General features: G+C 39.5%; 2 protein-coding genes across 5 annotated transcripts in view; one reads left to right on the top strand and one right to left on the bottom strand.

Annotated features, from left to right (window-relative positions):
* The first annotated feature begins 4,173 nt into the window (after window positions 1-4,173).
* htatip2 (HIV-1 Tat interactive protein 2) lies at window positions 4,174-7,539 on the top strand. The gene is made up of 6 exons (XM_079448463.1): window positions 4,174-4,533; window positions 4,749-4,932; window positions 5,800-5,907; window positions 6,156-6,293; window positions 6,427-6,488; window positions 6,645-7,539. Exons 1-6 carry the CDS (start codon window positions 4,424-4,426, stop codon window positions 6,850-6,852), a joined length of 810 nt encoding a protein of 269 aa, XP_079304589.1. The 5' UTR covers window positions 4,174-4,423; the 3' UTR covers window positions 6,853-7,539.
* A 3,027-nt stretch (window positions 7,540-10,566) lies between these two features.
* Window positions 10,567-22,663, bottom strand: part of ppip5k2 (diphosphoinositol pentakisphosphate kinase 2) — a 43,017-nt gene continuing 30,920 nt past the window's right edge. For 3 of the 4 annotated variants that reach the window (XM_079449244.1, XM_079449243.1, XM_079449242.1), the window contains 4 exons: window positions 22,244-22,316; window positions 11,680-11,823; window positions 11,446-11,565; window positions 10,568-11,279 (listed from right to left, as the gene is read on the bottom strand). In XM_079449244.1, coding sequence (XP_079305370.1) covers window positions 11,020-11,279; window positions 11,446-11,565; window positions 11,680-11,823; window positions 22,244-22,316 — 597 coding nt within the window. In that variant the 3' untranslated portion in view covers window positions 10,568-11,019. Of the gene's footprint in view, window positions 11,280-11,445; window positions 11,566-11,679; window positions 11,824-20,491; window positions 20,612-22,243; window positions 22,317-22,663 lie in introns of all 4 variants that reach the window. The other variant, XM_079449245.1, reaches the window with a different exon arrangement.

Consider the following 22,663-nt stretch of genomic DNA (forward strand, 5'->3'; position numbering starts at 1 on the left):
GAGAGCCCGCTCTGTGCTCCTGGGCCGAGGTGGGATGGTGGCCATTTAGGAGGGAGCGGAGGGGTCGTCGCTGTTGGCCGTGGACCGGAATCCTGGGTCCAATAATCCATGAGGGTGAGGAACAGGTAACGGGGGACTCGCTGCCAGCTTCCCTAAACCCGAGGCCATCGCCAACCGCCAGGAGGCGGAGGAGGATCGGGCCGTCCCCCCGACGTCCAGAACCACTGCATAGCCCGCGAGGAAGAGCCTCTCGGCTGGGCTGAGGACTGGCTCCTCGGGGGCGAGTAGGTACAGTATCGGTGGTGCGATCGGGGCATGAGGCGGGGCCGGTGTCGTGCGTGATAATTGGAATCAGCTGTGCGCACACCGGTCCAGCATATCTCATGGAGGAAATCAGGAGCTTAAAGAGGACGAGCGGCAAGACAGTCGACGAGAGAGAACCGGGCCCGGACATTTGTTAAGTTTATGTTTTGTGGCCTGCAGTCTACCGTGAGGTGGCTGCCGGTCTTTTACTTCTGTGTTTGTTGTTTGTTTATTTAATTAAAGTATTTTTACGTTCGCTGGTTCCCGCCTCCTTCCTTCCCTTTTATGGATCTTTGTTACAGTATGTGGGAATAAAGATCAATATATGGATCGATATAAAAATGGATGATTAATTTTGTTTAAATCAGATGTATTTTCCTACATGACATGATTGTGAACAAAAGCTTGAAGCTGAGAGTTCTACAGTTGCTAGATGTTGCCAGAGATCGGAATGTGGTCAGTAAGTGGGGGGTGTATGTTCTGCTTATGTGTGTGGGGGAAAAAGAAGCATCTTTTTGGGGGAAGAAATGTGTACACTGAAGGATCTTATTGTGGTATTAAACGTGCCTTTACATTTAATATGCTTTAGGATTTCATTATAGATTACTAATTGTGCATAATATGTTGAAAATATAACCAAGTGTGTGAGTTGTGTTAGCCAAGAGTTGGGGATGATATTGAGTGTATTTTTCCACAGGAAACGGTATGTGTGTGTAAAGATTAGATTACACAGGGAGCCCCATGGAATGTGGTGGATTGTGGGGCCTCTATATAATGCGTTACAGATGGTGATTTGAAAAACAGGGCAGTGAGCTGGTTGGCTGGAGACCAGACAAAGAAGAAAGAGCTGATTGGACCCCAGCTGAAGAAGAGACTCGGCGAGAAATCACATATAAAAGCTTGTGAATGTGTTTTTCGGGGGTCGGTTCTTTGTATAAGACTTTACGTCTGAGAACTCACCCAGCGGCTGTATTGTTTGAGACTTCTGATCAATAAATTTCAACATTTTCTTAACTGGCCTCTCTCCAATTTTGAACACGCAGAACATTGTTTTAATGTTCATCAAGTACATGTGAAATTTCTCCTGCCCCGTTAACAGACCATTCTGGTATCTCTTTATTACTTTCTAATGATAAAAATACAAAAAAGGTAAACTCTGGCTACTGGAAACTGAACTGTTCCTTTTTAGAACAAGGCAATAAAAGCTATCATAGAGAAATACAAAGATATGAAAGATATATCAACATCTTTAAAAGGGGAATTATTACAAAATGTGTAACAAAGACCCATAAAAGGAAGGAAGCCGGCGGGAACCGGCGAACATTTAACAAACTTTTAATTGAATAAACAAACAACAAAACAAACTTAAATGCCGGCAGCTCCCTCGCGGTCAACTGCCGGCCTTACAAACATAACACAAACTTAACATATGTCCGAGCTCAGGCCTCTCTCGTCATACACTCCTGAGCTCCTCCGTGAGATGCGAGACCAGTGCACGCACAGCTGACGCTCGTTATCACTCACGTGACCGGCCTCGCGCCTATCCCTCATGGCTCTCATTCCGCCCTGCTTGCCACAAAATTAATGTAGGTATTTTTCAATTAAATATGGGAAAGAACAAGCTAAAAAAAATACAAACTCAAAAGGACACACTAGAAAAAATAAAAACTCTCCTTAAGAAATCACAACTAAATGAAAGTGAAATTAAAACTTTACATATGCTACAAGGGGACTCTGGATAAGTAATACATAGAAAAGGCAACAAGGAGAACAAGGAAAAAAAAACTTTTTCAATTTGGAAAAAAATACAAACTTTGTATATAAATAAGACTTCCACCTCTGACAGTAAATCTATTTATTCACATATTTCATCTTTCTATCAAAAGTCTATACTTCATCACTTCAACGTTTTATTAAAAAGTTGATCAATTCATACCTAAAGTGTCCTTATAGCATTCTAACGATCGTGAAAGCCCCATAGAATTAGAAGAGTTAGATTATAATTGATTTAAAACTCCTGGGCCTGATGGACTACCATTTAATTTTTACAGAACGTTTTGGAAAGATCATAGAGAAATATTACTATTAGTTTTCAAAGAATGCCTAAACTCTAGTCAATTAGTGGAGTCTATGAAACAAGGTCTTATAACTCTATTGCCTAAACCAAATAAAAATACTCATCTCATTGAAAATTGGCGTCCCATAACTTAATTAAACTCGGATTATAAATTGCAAACGGCTGTATTTGCAAAACGATTAAAACCACGCCCAATCTGGATTTATGAAGGGAAGACACATAACATATGATTTGTGTTAGACATACTGGATTACTCTGATCTCATTGAAAAAGAGGGCCTTATTTATTTCATATACTTTTATAAGGGCTTCGATTCAATAGAACATGATTTCATAAATACTGCTGTAGACAAGTTTGGTTTTGTACTCAAATTTAAATTTAAAAAGATGGTAAAAACTTTATACAAATATATAAATAGTAGTGTGTCATTAGCGGGACGTACCTCTAAACGTTTCACTCTTAGCAGAGGTATTTGACAGGGTTGCCCTATTTCACCTTTTATATTTTTGATAGCAATTATTAAATCTTTACATGGTAAACTGTATCAGTTCTGAAGGCATAAAAATTGGTGACAATTCCATTTTAATTTCAGATGACACTTGTTTTTTTCTTAAGGATGAAAGACAGGTTTTAAAAGTTTTAAAAGGTTTAGAGCTATTTTCCAAAGCTTCTGGTCTCATTATTAACACAGATAAAAGTGAAATATTATTTGTTCATGAATCAAACAAAACCAATATCAATGGAATTAAGGTCAATCAATCTGTAAAATATCTTGGAATAACGACGACTTTATGTTACAAAAAACACGGAATACCTTCTATGGATGGCATCAAAGTGACTTAGCTATACAAGGAAGGACTGTTGGAGTCAAAGGCTGAAGGAATTTCCAGATTGGTTTACCCGGCCTTATCTTTGTACATTGACTCAAAAATAATATCGCAATCGACTCAGTTCTATTCAAATTTATTAGGAAAGACAAAACTGAATACATCAAAAGAAAGACAATGTGGTGAGGAAGGTGGGAGGAGAGCCGTGAGACGGTGCCCGGGAGTGATAATTGGAATCAACTGTGTCCCGCATATCTCACGGAGAGGATTGGGAGCTTAAGAGGACGAGCGGCAGGACTGCTGACGAGAGAGGACCGGGTGTGTTAAGTTTGTGTTTATGTTTTGTGGCCAGCAGTCTACCGTGATGTGGCTGTCGGTCTTTTACTTCCGTGTTTGCTAATTTAATAAAGGTTTTGTTGTATGTTCGCCCGTTCCCGCCTTCTTCCTTTCTTTTATGGATCTTTGTTACAAACAATTATTAGCAGTTATGCTGAAGGAGGATTCAATGCTATTGATTTCACAACGCTCAACCAGGTTTTCAAAATTAACTGGATTAAATATTGTATTATAGGAAGAAATGCTCCTTGGTTCTTTATACCAAATCTGTTATGTGTTTTTGTTGAGTTGTAATTTTACATCTGGTAAATTACGAGTCAAGTGAGCAAATTTCATAAGCAGGTACTGGAGTCATGGAAATTAGCCTTCAATCTGCTTAAAAGAAAAGCCGGTTTGGTTATAATCCTCTATTTTGTTATTTAATCTTTTTATTATTTATTTTATTTGGGTTTTATGTTATATTGAAATACTTGATGATAATTTAAGTTTAAGCTGGACAGTTATGTCGTAAATGTAATATAATATACTAAGAGATGTTATTCTTTGTAATATATTTCTGTATTTGCATATTAATGTGTATTATGTGTGAAGCAACAATAAAAAATAAATGTGACGTATATGGACAAGGGCGTGGCACGCTCGGATGTGGGCGGGGTGGATGTCCTGACGTTCCTCAAACAGGAAGCGCTCCAGTGAAATATGATTGAAAATATCTGAAAACCACAAGAACAATAGATACAGGATCCAGTTTAATTCGTTTTCCTACAAATCCATGTTAACTCCACATCAGTAGGTGGTGCGTAGGTTTGCCAAACCGCCATAAAACACCAGAAGAAGAAGAAGCCGCTCCAGTGAACACGGTGTTTCTCTCAAGACTGGAATGAATATTTTATACAGTAACTGGAATAAATTCTGTTTCTTATCATTTGTTGTCGCACTCGCCGCTGTTCTTTATCATCTGGAACATTCAGATACAGACGAAGTCCCAAGGTAACAAAACAGGTTTAAGTTATTATTATTACTAACTATATTGCTGTAAATGTTTGTTTGTAAGGCTCGTCTGACTCTTGATCAAATGCACGACATGCTGGTAGATATCGCGCAGACCTGCAGTCGGTATATCTCACATCTGCATCGACTCAATAAGAACACAAACACCTGTTTAAATCTGCAGTGTCATGCTGACGATCTCTCTCCTTTTCCAGAATGGATCTGAATGCGAAGACCGAGACTTACCGTCAGAAAAACAACACGTGTTTCATTCTGGGCGCTTCTGGGGAAAGTGGAAAGGTGCTACTAGCCGAAATAATGAAGAGCAGCATATTCTCCAGGATCACTCTCATTGGACGAAGGCAGTTACAATTTGACAACAAAACCTATGACAATCTGGTAATGTCAAGTTAAATTCAGCCGGAAGCCACACTTTAAAAAAATAGTAGTTTACAAACATGCATTACAACTAAAACATTACTTGTGTCCATTTTGTGACAAAATAAGATATGTCACTGATAACTGTTTTTGGTTAAGCTCTTACATTTATTTGAGTCTGGGACCAGTCTCAAGCCCTGAACGGAAACCAACCATACCTGTTTTTTAGATTTGTTGCATTATTATTTTTTCTGTAACTCTGGCAATATTAAAGAGAATCAGCACATTGGCCAAAGAAGTAAGGAAACAGCAGTGACAAAACATTGTGCATGTGTTCTTTAAATAAATGCACAAAAAAGATGAAACTATATTAAACTTTCATGTATGTGTATTTATAAAATCAAAGGGTCTAATAATGTGGTCTAAGTTTAAATATCAGGAAAACAATTACTGCATATAAAGCCATTCAACCATAACATAACAGTCCTGTTGAATGAATGCAATGCAAAGGAGATTTTATAAATAAAAGTAATTAATTTACCATGTTGTATCAGCACAAATATTAGATCTGTCATATTTAAAAAAATCTGCAAGTCTATTTTTACCTCTTATATGGGGTCCCTAATGCCTTATGGGCCTTATAGGCTCCTGGATCCTCCCAGCCCCGTCAATTTGAGCACTGAATGTGGTAGCATGAAAGTAAAGACAGATGTACAAACAATGTCTATTTGATAAATGAATAAATACATTTAAATGAATTGCATATTGTGGATTTAATTCATTTTAAATGTGTCCCTAGTGTTATATTATTTTGGGGACACTCTTATGATGTGGAAATGTGGTCAAAATGAAAATCTATAATCTGTTCATTTGCCTTATTTTCTTTAGGTGCAGAAAGTAGTTGATTTTGAAAAGCTGGATGAGTATGCCGAAGCGTTTCAGGGCCATGATGTGGGATACTGCTGTCTAGGAACAACCAAAGCCAAAGCAGGAGCTGTATGGTTACATGGCATGCTTACATGAATAATTCACCCAAATATTACTTTTACCCACTTTCATGTCATTCACAAGATAAAGAAAATTGCAAAAAAAAGCTCAATCACAATGCAAGTAAATAAATGATTGCACTTTGTTGAGCAAGTTAAAAGAACAAATAAATTCACAAATTATATAAAGATTTTTGTCTAATTTGTAGAACCCTAATCTCCTTTTAATGATAAACATCAAGTGCATCTTTGCTACAGGAAGGGTTTGTGCGTGTGGATCATGACTACGTACTCAAGGCAGCAGAACTTGCTAAAGCAGGAAGTTGCTCTCACTTTCACCTAGAATCCTCTAAAGGAGCAGACAAAACCAGCAGCTTTCTCTACCTGAAAACTAAGGTACAACAGAGGCTTCCATATTGTAGAAATATAACCGGATAGTTGATGGAGCTTTGTGTGTCCACTTAAATAAACACAGTCCTACGGATTTATCCATGTACATTTCTGACTGAAAGTGCCGTTCTGTTTTCAGGGACAGGTTGAAGCAGACATTGAGGTTTTAGGTTTTGAGCGTCTCTCCATCTACCGACCAGCGTGAGTTACTCAAATTATCTTTTCCTGAAATTACTGCAATACATTTCCCATATGCCTCTGAAACTGAGCTTATACATTTTGTATGTTTTGCCCGTGTGCTTGTAGTTTTTAAAATCATCAAATACCCTGTAATCAGTTGTTTGTATGTCTGTTTAGGGTGTTATTGGTGGACAGACAGGAGAGCAGGCCTGCTGAATGGATGGCCAGGAAATTTCTTGGTCCTCTTTCCTCTTTATTTCCTACTGCACTGTCAATCCCCATCACTTCATTGGCAAGAGCTATGGTAGTCAACACACTAAAAGAGGGAGAACAGAAAGTAGAAATTCTTGAAAACAAGGCCATATACGATCTTGGAAGAACCTAAAGGAAGAAATAAGACTTTTTATCTGAAGTGCAATTCTACCATGGTGTAATTTTAGAACAACTCACCAAATATTGTTTAAAGCTGTTTAAAGGGAATTTAAAACATTTTAAATGATAAAGAAGAAATTATAAAGTTTTGTGTGATGTCTTCTACTAAGATGCCTTGTATAAAATACAAATAATATAGCTGTAAGCAGTGATTATGGGTTTCAAGGCAATCAAGGGCACAAAGGGAAATATATGTGGACATATTTTTTGTACTCAAGTATCATAATTAAATTGTGTACGCATGTGTTTTTGGTATGCTTACTGTTGTATTTGTTGATGTGGCATATAGGAACGATTTGGTCACTTAACACAAATTCCATATATGGAAGCTGTGGCCTAATGGTTTGAGCGTTGGGCTTGTGATCAGAAGGTTACCGGTTCTAATCTCAGTGCCAGCAGGTCATGACTGAAGGGCCCTTGAGCAAGGCACTTTACCCCTGATTGCTCTGCAGTAATGTGACACTGTATAAAACTACTTGTAAGTCGCTTTGGATAAAAGCGTCTGCCAAATGAATAAATGTAAATGTAAAATGTAAATGTAATGGAAGCTATATTGCAAAACTCTAATGTTACATCATTAGATAGGCAATCATCCCTTGACACTTGGATTATATAAATTCTTTACTTACTCCTTTTTTACATTTGCATATACTGATCATAACATTCACTCAATTGCATCTAAATGAAAAACCCAAAATTATTCAAAAATCAATTGCTGACCTTTCTCATTTGGAAGATGATCCCATTTCGCCTTCTCTGACTGCGTAGCTCCCGTAGTCATGACTCTACATGACCTCAGTACCATAGACTACAATGGAAGGAAGACATTCATCTTCTTTAATGAACTGAATGTAAAATATGGAGCGATTTTAGTCTCATTAATTATTCATGCGTAAAACAAGATACACACATGCGTAAACAGTTTTGCATGCAAAAAAACGTGCACATAGTATATATTTACATTTACGAAAAGCAATTCACGTGCGTAAAACAAATTACGTTTCGCAAACATACAACTGCGCACATAACTTTCGAAAAGTTAAAATGTACGCGTTTGTCTTGTTTTACGAATGTGCAAATCGTCACACACGTGTGAATCGCCTTGAACGTGTGTGTGTGTTTTCTGAGACTCTCCTGGCGACGCAACCCCTTCCACTTGGGTTGTCGTACTCTTTAGCCAATCAGATTTTTCGAAAATTATGTGCGCAGTTGTATGTTTGCGAAACGTAATTTGTGAGAAAATTGTTTTGTTTTACGCACGTGAATTGCTTTTCGTAAATGTAAATATATACTATGTGCACGTAAATTAGGTTTTATGCATGCAAAACTGTTTACGCATGTGTGTATCTTTTTTTACGCATGAATAATTAATGAGACTAAAATCCCTCCATAGTAAAATGTCCGACGAGGGGTGCTGACATGTTACGCAATAACGTCAGTTTGTAGACTGCACAGAAGATATCGTCAGTGGAGCCAGGAGACGGAACTGTGGTATCAAACTTCCGCCCAAACTCTTGAACGCCCAATCAAACACGCCCGTGAACTTCTCTTTTGACTGCCCTATACCAAAAAGCTTGCTAAAATAAGGTAAATACAACAACTAACGGCTTAATTGTAAAAGCTCAATTCCACATATGTTTTGGGGTTGTCTCCTTAATCTAAATCTTACAGTCTCCTGCCTATTTGATGGGAAGGCTAAGAACAGCGAATTTCGATTTCAATCATTTAAGCAGGTTTCCAATAATACTGCCACTGCACTACAAATACTAAAAACAAACTACCCAAATACTATTTGTATCAGATCATTCTTGTGGGAACCATAAAAGGGACTGATAGAGCTGGTATGCACATTGCTCGGTGGGCTGCTTGGTTGCTCTGCTTCGACTACATAGTTGAGTATCATGCTGGATCTGAGAACTACACTGCAGATTGTTTATCCCGCTTGCCCTTGCCTCTTCCTTTGGATGCTGAGTCGGATCCAGAACCTGAGTTTGTGGCTTTACTGTCGTCTGATCCGATTGCCATATCCCATGATGAGTTTACTACTGCCTCTGCTCACTGTTCTGAACTCTCTGCGTTGCGCAAACAAATTGCACATGGATGGCCTTCATCTTCCACTACTGTGGATCCTGTGATTCGTTGGTATTACAGGCTCCGACATGAGTTAAGTGTGCAACCTGAGTTTGTATTTAGAGGATCTCGATTGGTTGTGCCCTGGAAAATTGTGTGAGTCATTGTTCTGTACTGCACATGAGGGTCATGAGGGAATAGTGAGAACATGGCAACGCCTGCGTTAAATGTAATGGTGGCTAGACATGGACACATTTGTGACAGTGCTGAGTTTTCACATGCTGATTTAAGAGAACAATGTCAAAGACGTGAGCCAGGTTGGCTAAAGGATTATATTTTATAATCACTCAAATTGACATGGACTTTGCACATACATCATACACATCCATGAAAGTCAAGTGCTGAAGTTGGTTCATATTGCTTGTTACTTTAAATGCTCTTTTGTATTCATTTCATGTGTTGCTTCATGTGATTCATTATGGGTGACATTGTTGATGCATGGCAGATTTGCTGTTCTTGATTCTGTTCCGTGTTACTTATTGGTTACAGGAGCATCACTAAACTAAAAGGGGATTACTGTATGTGGTGTTGTTACATTAATGTACCGCTAGATCTACTTGAGTTGCATAGAGGGCAGAGATAAGAGACAATAAGTTTAGATATGCTGAGCTGGTGCATGCTGTTATCCTGAATGTGTCAGCCGTTAATAAAGTTACTGAGAGGAATCTACCATTTCCAGCTTCTTGTCTTCATGAAGACATAACACTAATGTTAATATTATGTTGTGTCCAAGTGCACTGGTAAAGAAAGTGACATGTACTTCTCCCAGCAACCCTGTAGAATTCAATAGGAGAACAATTTCAAATCTGCTGAAGTGTTTCCAGTTAAGTGTGCCGTGTGCATCAGACTTTCAGACAATATGTGGTTGTGACGTCTAAGGCAGAGACTAGCCAGGATACGGTTTGTATACTTCAGGTCATTATCCCGCACCACCTTTATCCAAACTTGCCTCTCTCTTTATGCCAGATATTAAGGATGAGAACATTTACATCCAGCACAGGAGCTTCTCAGGGTGTGTTCTCTCCCCAATGTTCTTCTCGCCTCTACATAAATGACTGCACCTCTACAGACCACTTTGTCAAACTCCTGAAGTTTCATATTTTTATCCCTCTAAATCAACGCATTTAAATGTCTTTAGTTCATGTATATACTGTGTGTTCAGTACTTAAAGCTCCTGTAACCACAACACATTACTTTGCTTGTTCTAATAAAGCCATTTTCAAATTACAGTCATCCGCTCCAGCCAGTAGGAAGTTGGACATTTTTGAATTTAATGATGATTCTCACAAGAAGTTGCAGACTCTGAACATGTAGAGTAAATATTTCTCCAAAGACATTCATGAGACAACTGTGCTGCCATAGCAAGGATATGTTAAGTATATCTTCTGCGTACATGGAGTCATTTTGATCCAACCTGAGCTGTATGTTGAAGAATAAAAATTATTCTCAATATACACAACATTATTGTTAAATACAGTACGTGTGAATAGAGATTTTCTTCATTTTGTTAACTTGAAGAACTTCAGTGACAGTGAAGGGAAAGTGCAAATTCGGTTTAATGAGGCCCCAGAAATTGCTGCAATCATGAAATATTCAGAAAAACATTCAAATTAATGTCCTGATCATTCACGATAAATCCACTTTTAAATGTAACAATCTTCTGTTAGATTAAGAATAGAAAATTAAAATGAGATTGTAATAAAAATAGAAAGGCAGGCGGTCTCCTGTTTTTTTTAAGATGATTCATTTAATACCAAAGGAGACTGTTGATGCTTCATGTAAGTCTTATCAGTAAAAGCAATGACAACATACGTTGACACATATGAAACTACAGTATGTCATCATAAGTAAAACCCAATAATTATGGTTTATGGTTCTTTATTAATATATATATACATACATATAGGAATTGTCCATGACTTTGGAATGTTCAGCAGAACCTAACAAGTCATGTGTTTGCTAGCCGCTTCTTTTATTGTGCCCTGACATTTCAATCCACTTTGTTGGGTGGCGGTTTGCAGATGTTAGCGGTCTGAGATGGTGTTGTCTTATTCTCCAGAGTAAGGGTTTGATATGCCGGTGGATTGTGATTTTTAATAGTGCAGTCGTAACATTCAGCTCCTGAAGGAATGGAGATGCTAACAGCAGTTTTGGGATGCTCATTCGTAGAGTCTTGACATACATTTTTGCTGTCGCTTTTATTACTGTCTGAAACTTCTTTCAATTTTCTAGCTGGACAAGAATCTTGGACTGAGGATAAAAACAGACAATAAACATTTGAGCTTTGTAGGATTTAATGGATTCCCATATTGTTTTTAAAAACCAATGACTTTTTACATCTACTGATGCATTTATTGTGAAGTACAGTTGTTTTTTTGCAGATTTTTTTTCAATGCGTAAAGAAATATGAACATACCTGTAGCACTCCTCTCCGGTGAGCTTGTTGGTGTCCTCTTGCAGAGAGACCGGGTGAATGGACAGGGCAAAACCTTTGCTGGAGTGTATGTGTTCAAAGGCACCTTCTTTGTTTGTACAGCTGGAGGTTACATAAAAGCTTAAAAGACTAAAAGCAGGTTCATACATAATAATAATGTATTTAATATGCTGAATACATTGAGAGGCATTTTGTGAAAATTTGACTCCTCAGTACCTGGAGAGGAGGCAGATATGTCCAGTACTGGATCGTGAAACATGGCGATGGAGGATAGGAAGTCATCCACTTGTTTGAGAGACAGGGAATTATGGAGGGTCTCCAATGGGCAAATTGAAGGAACCATGGAGTAAAGCTCGAACCCTTTAATAAAATGAACAGCGTGAGCAGTGAAGAATAAAACATCTGGCCTCGAATAATTATTTGGGCGGATCTCTAAATGATGGACGGACTCATGATGAAGATAAGAGATTTGGTTTCCTCAGAAAATGTAAATGCAAATACTGTACACCATCAAACACGAGTGTGAGGTCTAGAGATAGACGAGTCATAAAAACTTTGATCAAAAAGATGATTATATGAAGCAAAAATTATAATTTATAATTTTTTTATAAATAATTTGACCTATGGAGTTGTCAGTGTTTCCTTAATAACAAGAATAATAGAAACGGTGTTAACTGTAGACTTTCAATGGCTGACACAATGTTAAGACTTACTGCATTATTACAGAACCTGCATTCACAGCTGTGTGTGAAATATCACATGATAACAATATCCAAACAAAATCAAGTTGTTGGCTTAAATTTGTCTAAGGATTTTTTTTAAACTAATATGCAAAATAATGACCTTATTGCTCTTTTTGATTAAAAGTAGAGATCCACGTGGAACTAAAATGAGGGAAAACTTAAAGACTCAATACAAACTAGATCTGGAATCTACACAAGCTTTGGCGCCGAAGCCAAATGAAACATATATTGTGTAAATTAGCACTTACCACTGAACATACCGGACAACACTGACCCATTTAGAAAAGCCGTTTAAAAGAAAAAAGAAACAATAATAAAAATGACAAGGCGCAAGTTTCTACACTTGACACGACAAATATATTTTAAAAGCAAAAAAACTGAAATCCCAACAATGACACTATAACACAACACCTTTTAAAGTATGTAGTCTTGCTGCTTTATAAGCTTTACATTCATTTCATGACATATACATGAATTAACCAGCAGATGTCCTTAATGTGCAATGTTTCATTTTACAATTTGATAGAAAGTTTGAGAACTGCTGCTTTCTAATATACCACTGGAACACAAGGGGTTAACTCAGGTTGCTCAATGTGTATCTTAAGTGAAGTAAAAAAAAACTGAAATTACGAGCACCTTGTGTACTTGACATTGTATATTAGTGAGCTGTATGACTTCTGATCTGAAATAATATAGAACATTTAGAACTTATCAATCTATTATAATAATGACATACATTAAATAAAATTGTTCTATGTTTTGTTATCAATGATTTTTCTGTTTTCCACCCATACAGTATGTAGTTATTTGTGTTAAACAAAAGACTGGACAATCTGTGTTGTTACCGAGATACATTTATGACACAGCTTCAGTTCTGAGCAGAGGTTGGTAGGTGCGCTTAATATTTGTAACCGTATAATACCTTTAACAAATATTGTTATAAAATTACTATTAAATGAATTCACAACATACAGTAACTTCTAAAAAGTAGCCACTACTACAACAATCAATACTATGATTTCTAGAATATTTCACAAGGGAAGCTTAACTAAACTAATGTGACAAAACAGAAGGGTATGCACTGATGTCACTTTCCCACATGAACACGCCCCCTTGAGTGGCAAAGCACTCAAACAAATGGCTGCTTTCAATAGGAGAAACAAAGAAATACAGACTTCAACATGCAATTATTTGCTGAAATTAAAAGCAGTTTTTGGACGGTGATCCTTAATACTTGCAGGGAAGCAGGTGTCCTTGTACACTGAAATGAATTTCCGGAAATGTGTTTCCTGATATTTATTTTGTAATCGATTTCAAAGCGAAGCCATTTAAACCGAAACTTACATTGCTCTACTAAATGCTTACTGTGCTGACAATATTTCAATCTTTAAGTTTGTATGAAATACATCTGCATAGAATGTTAAAAGAAAGAAATTTACATTTAAACAACATATAAAAGGTATAGAAATTAGATAACACTATTATAGTATGGTTCAACAAAACAACTTACCTGTGCGGAGTCTGATATGAAATGGCTAGCAAACATCCACATCAGTATTCCATTTGTTTCAGCAAGTTGCAGCAAAACATTCCCTTTTTTTCTACCCTTGGCAGTCTTTATACACGTACACAGCATGTTCCCTCATCTTTAATGTTAACAACACAACTTATAGTGAATCAATGTGATTGTGTATCTCCAGGCACTTGTCTTTTCCGGAAATAATCGTACAGATGTATCCGTCTTTTATAAATTTGATCAAACTAAACACTCTTCGAAGAATACTATTGTATAGGTACTCAAGATGAACATGAGATTGGCAGAAACTGTGTGTGTTACCTCATCTTCAAAAACAAATCTCCCAGTTTATAATCAATCCGTTTATACAATCAATCACACAACAACTTCATCTTGTTCTAATAAGAGTACAAATAGCGGTAAACACTGCTGCATTAAGTCTCGAATTCACGTGTGCGGTGGCATCTTATGAGCTCAGCATCTCCTTACAGCACATAAGCAATAAAATGATACAGGCAATTCATTAAAAGTATCGTGACGTAAATCACGTTATTAACTGGTTGCCTTTTAAATGCAAAAAACACACTTTTAATATTCTTTGAACAATTTCTGATCCTTGTTATTATAAAATTATAAATATTTGTTTCTATTAATTTCAAGTATCAATGGATTATCTTGATTTATTCAAAAGGAAAACAATCTTAATGAACGATTACTAACAAGGCCAAAATATACAACATACTATGCATTACTTGAAATCAACTCAATAATCAAATAAAATAGCAAAATCGCAAAATGTGAATTTACTAATGTGACCATAATAAACTTAAGGAAAGATCTGGTGCAAATTCACAATATTTTTGCATTATGAGGCAAAAGTTTTGATAAATGACATGGATTCTGAAACCGTATTTTTATTACGTGACGGCCATATTCCTGTGGGGGAGGGAGCGGTGTGCACGTGGACTACATCCAAAGAAAACCCTAAAAATCATATCAATAATGGATTTGAGGGAAAAACGTGCACTGGGAATTTAACAAAAGCAAACATACCATTGGTTGGGTGGCGCGCAAATGAGATAGAAAATCTTTTTACAGCAGAACCACGTGTAGCCTCTGAGAAAGAGAAAAACAGGCAGCTGAAATGTATAACAGCTAACAAAGAGGAGTTAAAGAAGGGCAAACAAGAAAGCAGGTATTAGTGCTCATGCAGGAGAGATGGGTAGGAAAGAAACTGAAGACATCTACAAGTATTGACGGAGAAACCTTTCTGCTCATGAAAACAAACCAACTGATATCAGATGTTCTCCTGATTTGCTATCAACAAAACACAATCCTGGATTTCCACTAAAATATTAGCAAAAGTATAATACCATTTCATCTGCCACACCACAGGAAAACGTATAAAAAGGAAACACTTTCTACCCTAAAAAATGTTCAACAGCCAGCAACAGATTCCATCATTCATCACCTCTACTTGCAGTGAACGAGCTTAAATCACAATCAAAAATGAGTTGTTCACGTTGCAGGTGTGCGAGGAACAGGATGATATGTGTTATTTATTTAGCATGAGCGGTCTAAATACTCGATTCGGATTGGCTGGAACGTGTGCACCAAAACGTTGAATGCACAGATAGTTCAGTCAGCTTGATCACAATTCTACATGAATGCACTGGGCCAACCTATAAACTCAAACCTGCTGTCAATGTTGCCCCACGAAAGTCATCCATAACTTTATGAGATGTATTCAAGAATAACTACACTATATTCTTTAATAACATCGTTGTTTTTGACCTTCTGGAACTGAAAGGTTTGCCTCGAAAATAAACTGAAAAAAGCTTAAAGCACTAAAATGATAATAATAAACAAAAACAAATAACATTTTTAACTTGTTTTGAACTTGACAAATGATCATGGGATAAGTTAGTTAACCGTTTTCAGCAGCGGTTTACACTAAACAAACAGCACAGATATAAAACATTTGCTGGTTTAGATACCCATGTGAGGTCTCTCTTCAGGTTTTTAAAGCATTTATTTCATTCAAGAGTTCACCTGTGCAGATAACAGTGATGTTGATAGGGATAATAAAGACAGAGCTTGGTTATGAAGGTTATGCGTATTTGGCCAGATCTATCCGAACCCGAAACACTACACCTTGGTAGGTGAGTTCACCGAGCTCAGAACCGGTTTGAGCCCAGAGCACACCCCCATAAAGCAAGAAGTGAGACAGCCGCTAGAGTACGCATACCCCCCAAACGCGGTGCTGAACGGTGCGGAGGCGTTGGACTGCGGTCGGGTAAAGCCAAGAGGATGATGGCTCCCTTAGGAGGTGTGGTTTGTGATGAGGCAAGAATGGGGCAGGGGTTCCTCCAAGGATGGTTGAGACTGATATGGAGTGAGGGTGCATGCTGGAGTGATGAGAAGTCTAAAATGAACACGTCTTCGTGGGTGTCCCTGGGATTAAGACTGATACTGGGCGGAGGCGTCTGAAGGAGGCTCCTGCTGGGAAGAACGCTGCTGTGGTGCTTGATCCGTAGAAAGTGGTAGAGGGCAGAACACGAGATGGAAGCACTGGCTTCTGTGGAGGCAATCGCTGCTGCGACGCTGGCTTCGACGCCTTTGATGGAAGCACTGGCCTCTGCGGAGGTGATCGCTGCTGCTACGCTGGCTTCAACGCCTTAGTTGGAAGCACTGGCCTCTGCAGAGGTGATCGCTGCTGCAATGCTGGCTTTGACGCCTTTGATGGAAGCACTGGCCTCTGCGGAGGTGATCGCTGCTGCTACGCTGGCTTCAACGCCTTAGTTGGAAGCACTGGCCTCTGCAGAGGTGATCGCTGCTGCAATGCTGGCTTTGACGCCTTTGATGGAAGCACTGGCCTCTGCGGAGGTGATCGCTGCTGCTACGCTGGCTTCAACGCCTTAGTTGGAAGCACTGGCCTCTGCAGAGGTGATCGCTGCTGCAATGCTGGCTTCGACGCCTTTGATGGAAGCACTGGCCTCTGGGGAGGCGGTCGCTGCTGCAATGTTTGCTTCTGCTGAAGAGATTTGGGCGATGGCCCCTGCGGGTGGGGTCTGAATCCCTGGTGATTGCTGAGCCGGTTGCAGTGGTGGTGAGATCTCCCGCTAGGGAGATGAAGGCTGAAGTTGTGGAGGTTCGAGCCCATGTGGGTGAAGGATGGATTCTTTAGATGATTCGGGAAATGAGGGTTCGATGGGCTTCCCTGATGATGGAGCGATCAGACCTGATGTAGCTCTTGAAAGTTTCCGATGTCCAGCGCCTTAGTGCTTGGATTTGAGACTGCGTGTAGTTGCTGTGCCTATGCGGAAGGAGTGGCCGAAAAAGTGGTCTGCGGGAATGCCGGACAGGAGCAATACGGCTTTGAGGTGTTTTTGGAACCAAAAGCGTGTGGCTGGGCGGTTAGATTCGTCAATGAAGAGAGGGTCTGATGTGGTTTTGGTCTGGGATTTCCTGAAGTGAAGGTAGGCTAGAAGGGTCTGATAAGGCTGAATCGGTGACTGGAGGTTGAATATGTAGATGAAATGTCCCCTCCTGGTTTGGTCTGTCTTGTTTTGTTTAATGGAGAATGAAATAGTCTCTGAATCGAGTACTGATAGGTCCGATAACGTTGGATGGATTTGGGTGTTGAAGATGGATGTGGTGGAAATTTCTGAACATCTTAGAAAGCCGAAAAAGTTTAGGATAAACATCATGGTGTCGTGTGTGCGATCAACGTGCTTGGAGTGATATCTTTTACGGAGGGTGGAAATGCATCTAGTCAGTATATCTAGGGTTATAGGTTGCCTGGCGTCTGGGAGAGCGGGCTGGGTTCTTTGAATGCCATTGATGAGCATAGATGTTTGGGAGCTGGCTATGGCTGCTGATTGAGAGTTGAATATGAGCTTGTGGAAGAACTGGTCTCCACTCATATAACCTTTAATTGAGCTAGCTTGGAGGTTTTTTGACGAGTTTAGGAAGGAGAGGTGGGAGGTGATGGAGAGGACAGAAAAAGTGGGAAAGGGAATGTTGAACGCGTGGTGAATCGACTTGAAGCTTTTCCATGCAGTGAGATAAGATTAGAGGGTCCTAAGGGAGACAGCTTGGATGATGGAGTTTCGAGATGCATCAAGGATTTTTAGTGGGTGGTTTACCGGCATATCAGCTCCGAATAGGGAGGTACCGGTGTTGGCAAGGGGTCTGCTTCGGGCGCCAGCAGCCTGAACTTCTGGAAAGCGAAACGAGAAAGGCCATCAGCAATCAGATTTTTTGATCCGGGAATGTGTTTGGCAGTTAGAATGAACTGGTCACAGGCTGAGATCCAGATGAGGTGTCTGAGGAACGGCATTAAAGCGGGGGAGTGGGAGCGGCCTTTGTCAATGCAATGAACGGTTGCCTCGTTATCACAATGCACGATTATACTGGAAAGCGACCACTCTTTTCCCCATAGGGATGCTGCAACGACCAGTGGATACAGCTCAAAAAGTGCTGAAAATGCTAAAGCCTACGGAATCTATGTAAGACGGACAGAAAAGTAAAATTTATTCGAATGCTGAAAAGGTGCCAGAAGTCTGGGTGGATGGGCATGACTTTAAACGTGGATGTAATATTGACTTTGGCTAGCCAAGCGCCATTACCTGCATGTTTTATTAAAGTAATGGCTTGATCGATGTTATGATAGTGCAGGGAAAATTCCTCAATTGGAATGAGGCAGTTGATGCTTGGAAAGGCAGAGCCGTGTGGTGACAAGAGATCGAATATGAGGCGTTTTTTTTTACGTGAATTTACGCGTCGCTATGCCGATGGGCTGATGCGAAATACGGAAAATGGGGGAGCATCGAAGGGGCCAATAATGAATTTTGCATCAATCTCCTTTTTTATGAGGAGATCGACGGACTCTGGTTCGGCGAGCGCAGACTGGAGGTTGGGGCATATTAAGCTGCGTGATGGAAGACTAATAACGTCGGGGTCGAAGCCGCTCGAGAGACCGGTCAGAAGATAGTCGGTGAACTGAATGTCGGGATGCAAAGACAACTCGAAGACAAACAAGAAACGTTCACGGGAGTTGAGAGGTAATTTTTTAAATTATTATTCTGGACTTGAGACATAGGGCATAAAATTTGAGCGTGTGCACCGCTGCAAAACATGCACATGTGCAGGAAGCGACAACGCTGCCTGGTACATCTTCCTACATTGAAGTTCCTGCATGTCTCCAAATTGCTGGGTTGCCCGTGAGCTTGGTTGGCTGGGCGGTTTGGCAGGCGTGGAACAGAGGAAGTGGATTTGGGAGGCGAAGCTGGGCATGGGGGAAGAGAGGGAGTGACTAGGGGACAGCCGAGGAAAACCCTGTTATGCAGCTCAGTGTCCAGTGCGCCCCAGTAGGGGGACTGGTTCCACTGAGCCACATGAATGGCATATTTGGCGGAGAAAAGTTTGTGGTACGTGTAGAAATGCCCGCCCCCGTAGGAAGGAGAGCAAGCTCTGCCACAATGGCGAGGTAATCGCCCAGCTCGCGTCTCCTATGGGGAAACGCAGTGCAGATCACGTCAGTGTAGCGGGAAAAAGCGACGGTAAATTTGGGGAAAGACAGTGTGCGGGTGTGGTTGGGTGACTGATTTTTAAACGTGAGCGATAGATCGCCGTAAGTGACCTGCTGCTCGGTTGATGGGGTGATAAAGGTGAGAGGAGAAAATAAAGGTCTGTGTCCGCATCTGTCAAGATATGAGATCTTATGTTCCCCGAAACTGGAGGCGGTTCCAAGGCTGATTAAATGCTACGGTTCCTCCCGAACTTTGTTAATTAAACATAATTTTTTCGTGATTGAGTTTACATAGTCAGGTAAGTGCCATTTTCAGGATCGTCACATCCATAACGGGACTTACTCCTCATGAAGCATAAAAACTATATTATGTTCTATTCATGGGTTTCACGTGACGTCACACAGCGGTGGGACCGTACAGCAACATGCATCTACCTGTGATAACGGCAAAGAAATGGCATGTTTTACAATATCCTTGTAGTCCGGACCCTGCGAGGTCCCTGTTGGGAGGAAAAACATGCCCAGCAAATCCATGACCACAGTTTTGTTATTCGTTCCCTCAGTTAAATTCTGAAATCTCATATGAAACGACATATTTCATATTCGGGACCAGTTTGTTTTGGATTAGTTATTGATTATTGAAATTTCATTTCTCGGTCGTATTTAAAGAAACAGTATGGTACATCTAGCGGCTGAGCTTGGTATCGCAGTCAAAATTCTAAATATTGGAGAGACAAGTTAAACTAAGTAATGATTCATCTCGGTTTCTTTTTATTGTTATCAGAAATTATTTACAGACGTTTATGAATGTACACTGGAAGTTCAGTTGGGGTCACAAAAGTGCGTAAGTAACGTTTGTTTATGTTTTAAGATGAAAACGTCTATAATTTCTGATTGTTACATGAGACTATTTTTATGTTTCACGAGTCTTCCCCGCGTGAACCAGCAACATTGAAGTTCAAAAGAAAGCAGTTCCTTAGAGATCCCTTACTGACTAGGACTAGCAAAACCAGACTACCAGTTTTTAAATGAATCCGTCCACAGAAGGCCATGTGTACAGTCCACCACTAAATAAATGAAATCACAACATAAGAATGAACAACCTCATCCAAATCATTTCAGCACAACCGAGATCAAGACATCTCAAACTCCGGCAGTTCCGAACTGAATGAAAGTGAAACTGAAAGCAATGATGGGGTTCACCTTCAGAAGGTGTGCGTGCGTGTCTGCACATACCCTCCAAGAAGCCAGCCGAGGTCAACTTTTTACGGTGCACGCGAGCGTAATCTTGTAGGTTAGGTGCACTGGAGGAGCAGCCCAGCACCATGGTGCTAAACAGTCCAGCACACTGAGATCCTGATGAGAGTTAGAGAAGACACATACAGCAATCGGGCCTTCAGCGCACACACCCGCATGCATCATGCATTTCTACAAGATTCTTGCCACAGAGTAGTGCAGCCTTACTCGCACATCCCATAATGACAGTAATGTCTTTTGCCATGGCAACCAAAACGTTTTGTTTTTCATTTTAGTCACACAAAGTGTGAACCTGTACCACAATCAGACTGAATATTGTCAATATGTGCTTTTTGAAAATGCCAAAAAGCCACTTATAGGTCTGAGACAGTACTCCGGACTTCAAGCTGAACCCCAATAAGAGCGGTGACAACAACAACAATTACTTCTATAACCACTGCTTTATATAGTGCCATGTTCCTGAATCAAATAAGGATTTACATTTTCAAGAATATTATTAATAGATTATTATTACATTTATCAAACACAATCAATAAGCTCAAATCAATTCAATGATGAGAAATGACCAATAGAGCGTCAATTTCATTGTTAATCCTGCCAACACGTCACTATAGCGTCATCATTTTTACATTTCAGAGGTGGATTGCATTTTGCATTTAAGCAAATGATCATGTTTTTGTATTGTTAGAAAGGTGATTTTTCACCCGAAATGTATTTTCTTCTGGTTTATTTACACACTTGTTGACAATTAGAGAAAAAATAGAGTGATAATCTTTGAAGCAAATTACACCAACAAATAAAACCTTTGTGGCTTTATGGCTCTCAGTGTGAGCAGTAACTGGAACCATGTTAAACAATTGAACCCTGAACAAAATCAAGGTTAAACAACATAATACTGTATATATATATATATACACACACACACACACACACACACACACACAGTATCAATATGACTAATGTGGATTTCTTGATACTTCAAACACAAGTATTAAATCACAATTTGATGACTGGTGGTCCACTGTACAAATAATCTCTCATTTATTATGAGCTCATAAAATATGTTTGTACAGTAGAATACTTTTGAAAGACATTTATAGGGATAATTCAGCCCAAAATGAAAATTCTATCATTTACTCATCCTGAGGTTGTTTCAAACCTGTATACATTTCTCATTTCTGCTAAAGACAAAGGAAGAATGTCTGTAACCAAACAGATCTCATCCCCCATTTACCGCCATAGTAGGGAAAATAAATACTATGGGGCATGACATCGGTTTGGTTTAATATCTTCCTTAAAAACTTAAACATTTATGCAGGTTTGGAACAATTTGGGGGCGAGTAAATGACAGAATGATCGTTTTGGGGTGGATTACACGGTCACTCCCACAGACTATATCAAAGATGGATTTCTACACAATAAGCATCACAACATGAACGTTTGTGTATACACAACATACAGATACACAAAGGACATTACAAGCATATATGAGAGACAAAGTCACTACTGTATTAGTTGGCTGTGTGGCAAAAATCTTAAGAGTCGAGTGGATGAGCCGTTTACAGTGAGGACGGCTCATCCAGCGGATTAAACTCAAACCAATCCATCATTAGACCAGACCAACATCACACAGCATCAGAGCGAGAACAGCCAAATATCATTCACACATTATAAACCACCACGAGATGTAATGAACTGATCTGGCATCAGAATACTCAGAGTTGATCTTACCTATTCCAGAAGAGAGCTTGTGATCGGCATGCAGTCTGCTGGGTCTGGCGTGACTGTTGTTCTCCGAAAGGACCTAAAAGAACAAAGCAAACCATAGAACTCCTTCACAAAACGTTTATTCAGTTTTAAAATGTGATCAAGAAAACAGGTCTTTTCCAGATAGACGGATGTTAGTTAGCGGCACAGAAAATATGTGAGTTCACCGGGAAAAAAATGGATCATGCATGAACCCACGGCCACACAGACTTCATTCCATGTCAAACAGAAAATGAGATCGGGGATGAGGAGGGATATTAGAACAAACATGGCAACAGTTGCAGACAATAAACTGACAAAAGACCGACCATCTGAAATAAATACACATGTTCACCCATTTCATGTAAAAACCATAAACGTAGCAGGAAATGCAAAGATCGCAGA

This window comes from Barbatula barbatula (genome assembly GCF_947034865.1).
Source record: "Barbatula barbatula genome assembly, chromosome: 24".
Taxonomy (NCBI): Eukaryota; Metazoa; Chordata; class Actinopteri; order Cypriniformes; family Nemacheilidae; genus Barbatula; species Barbatula barbatula.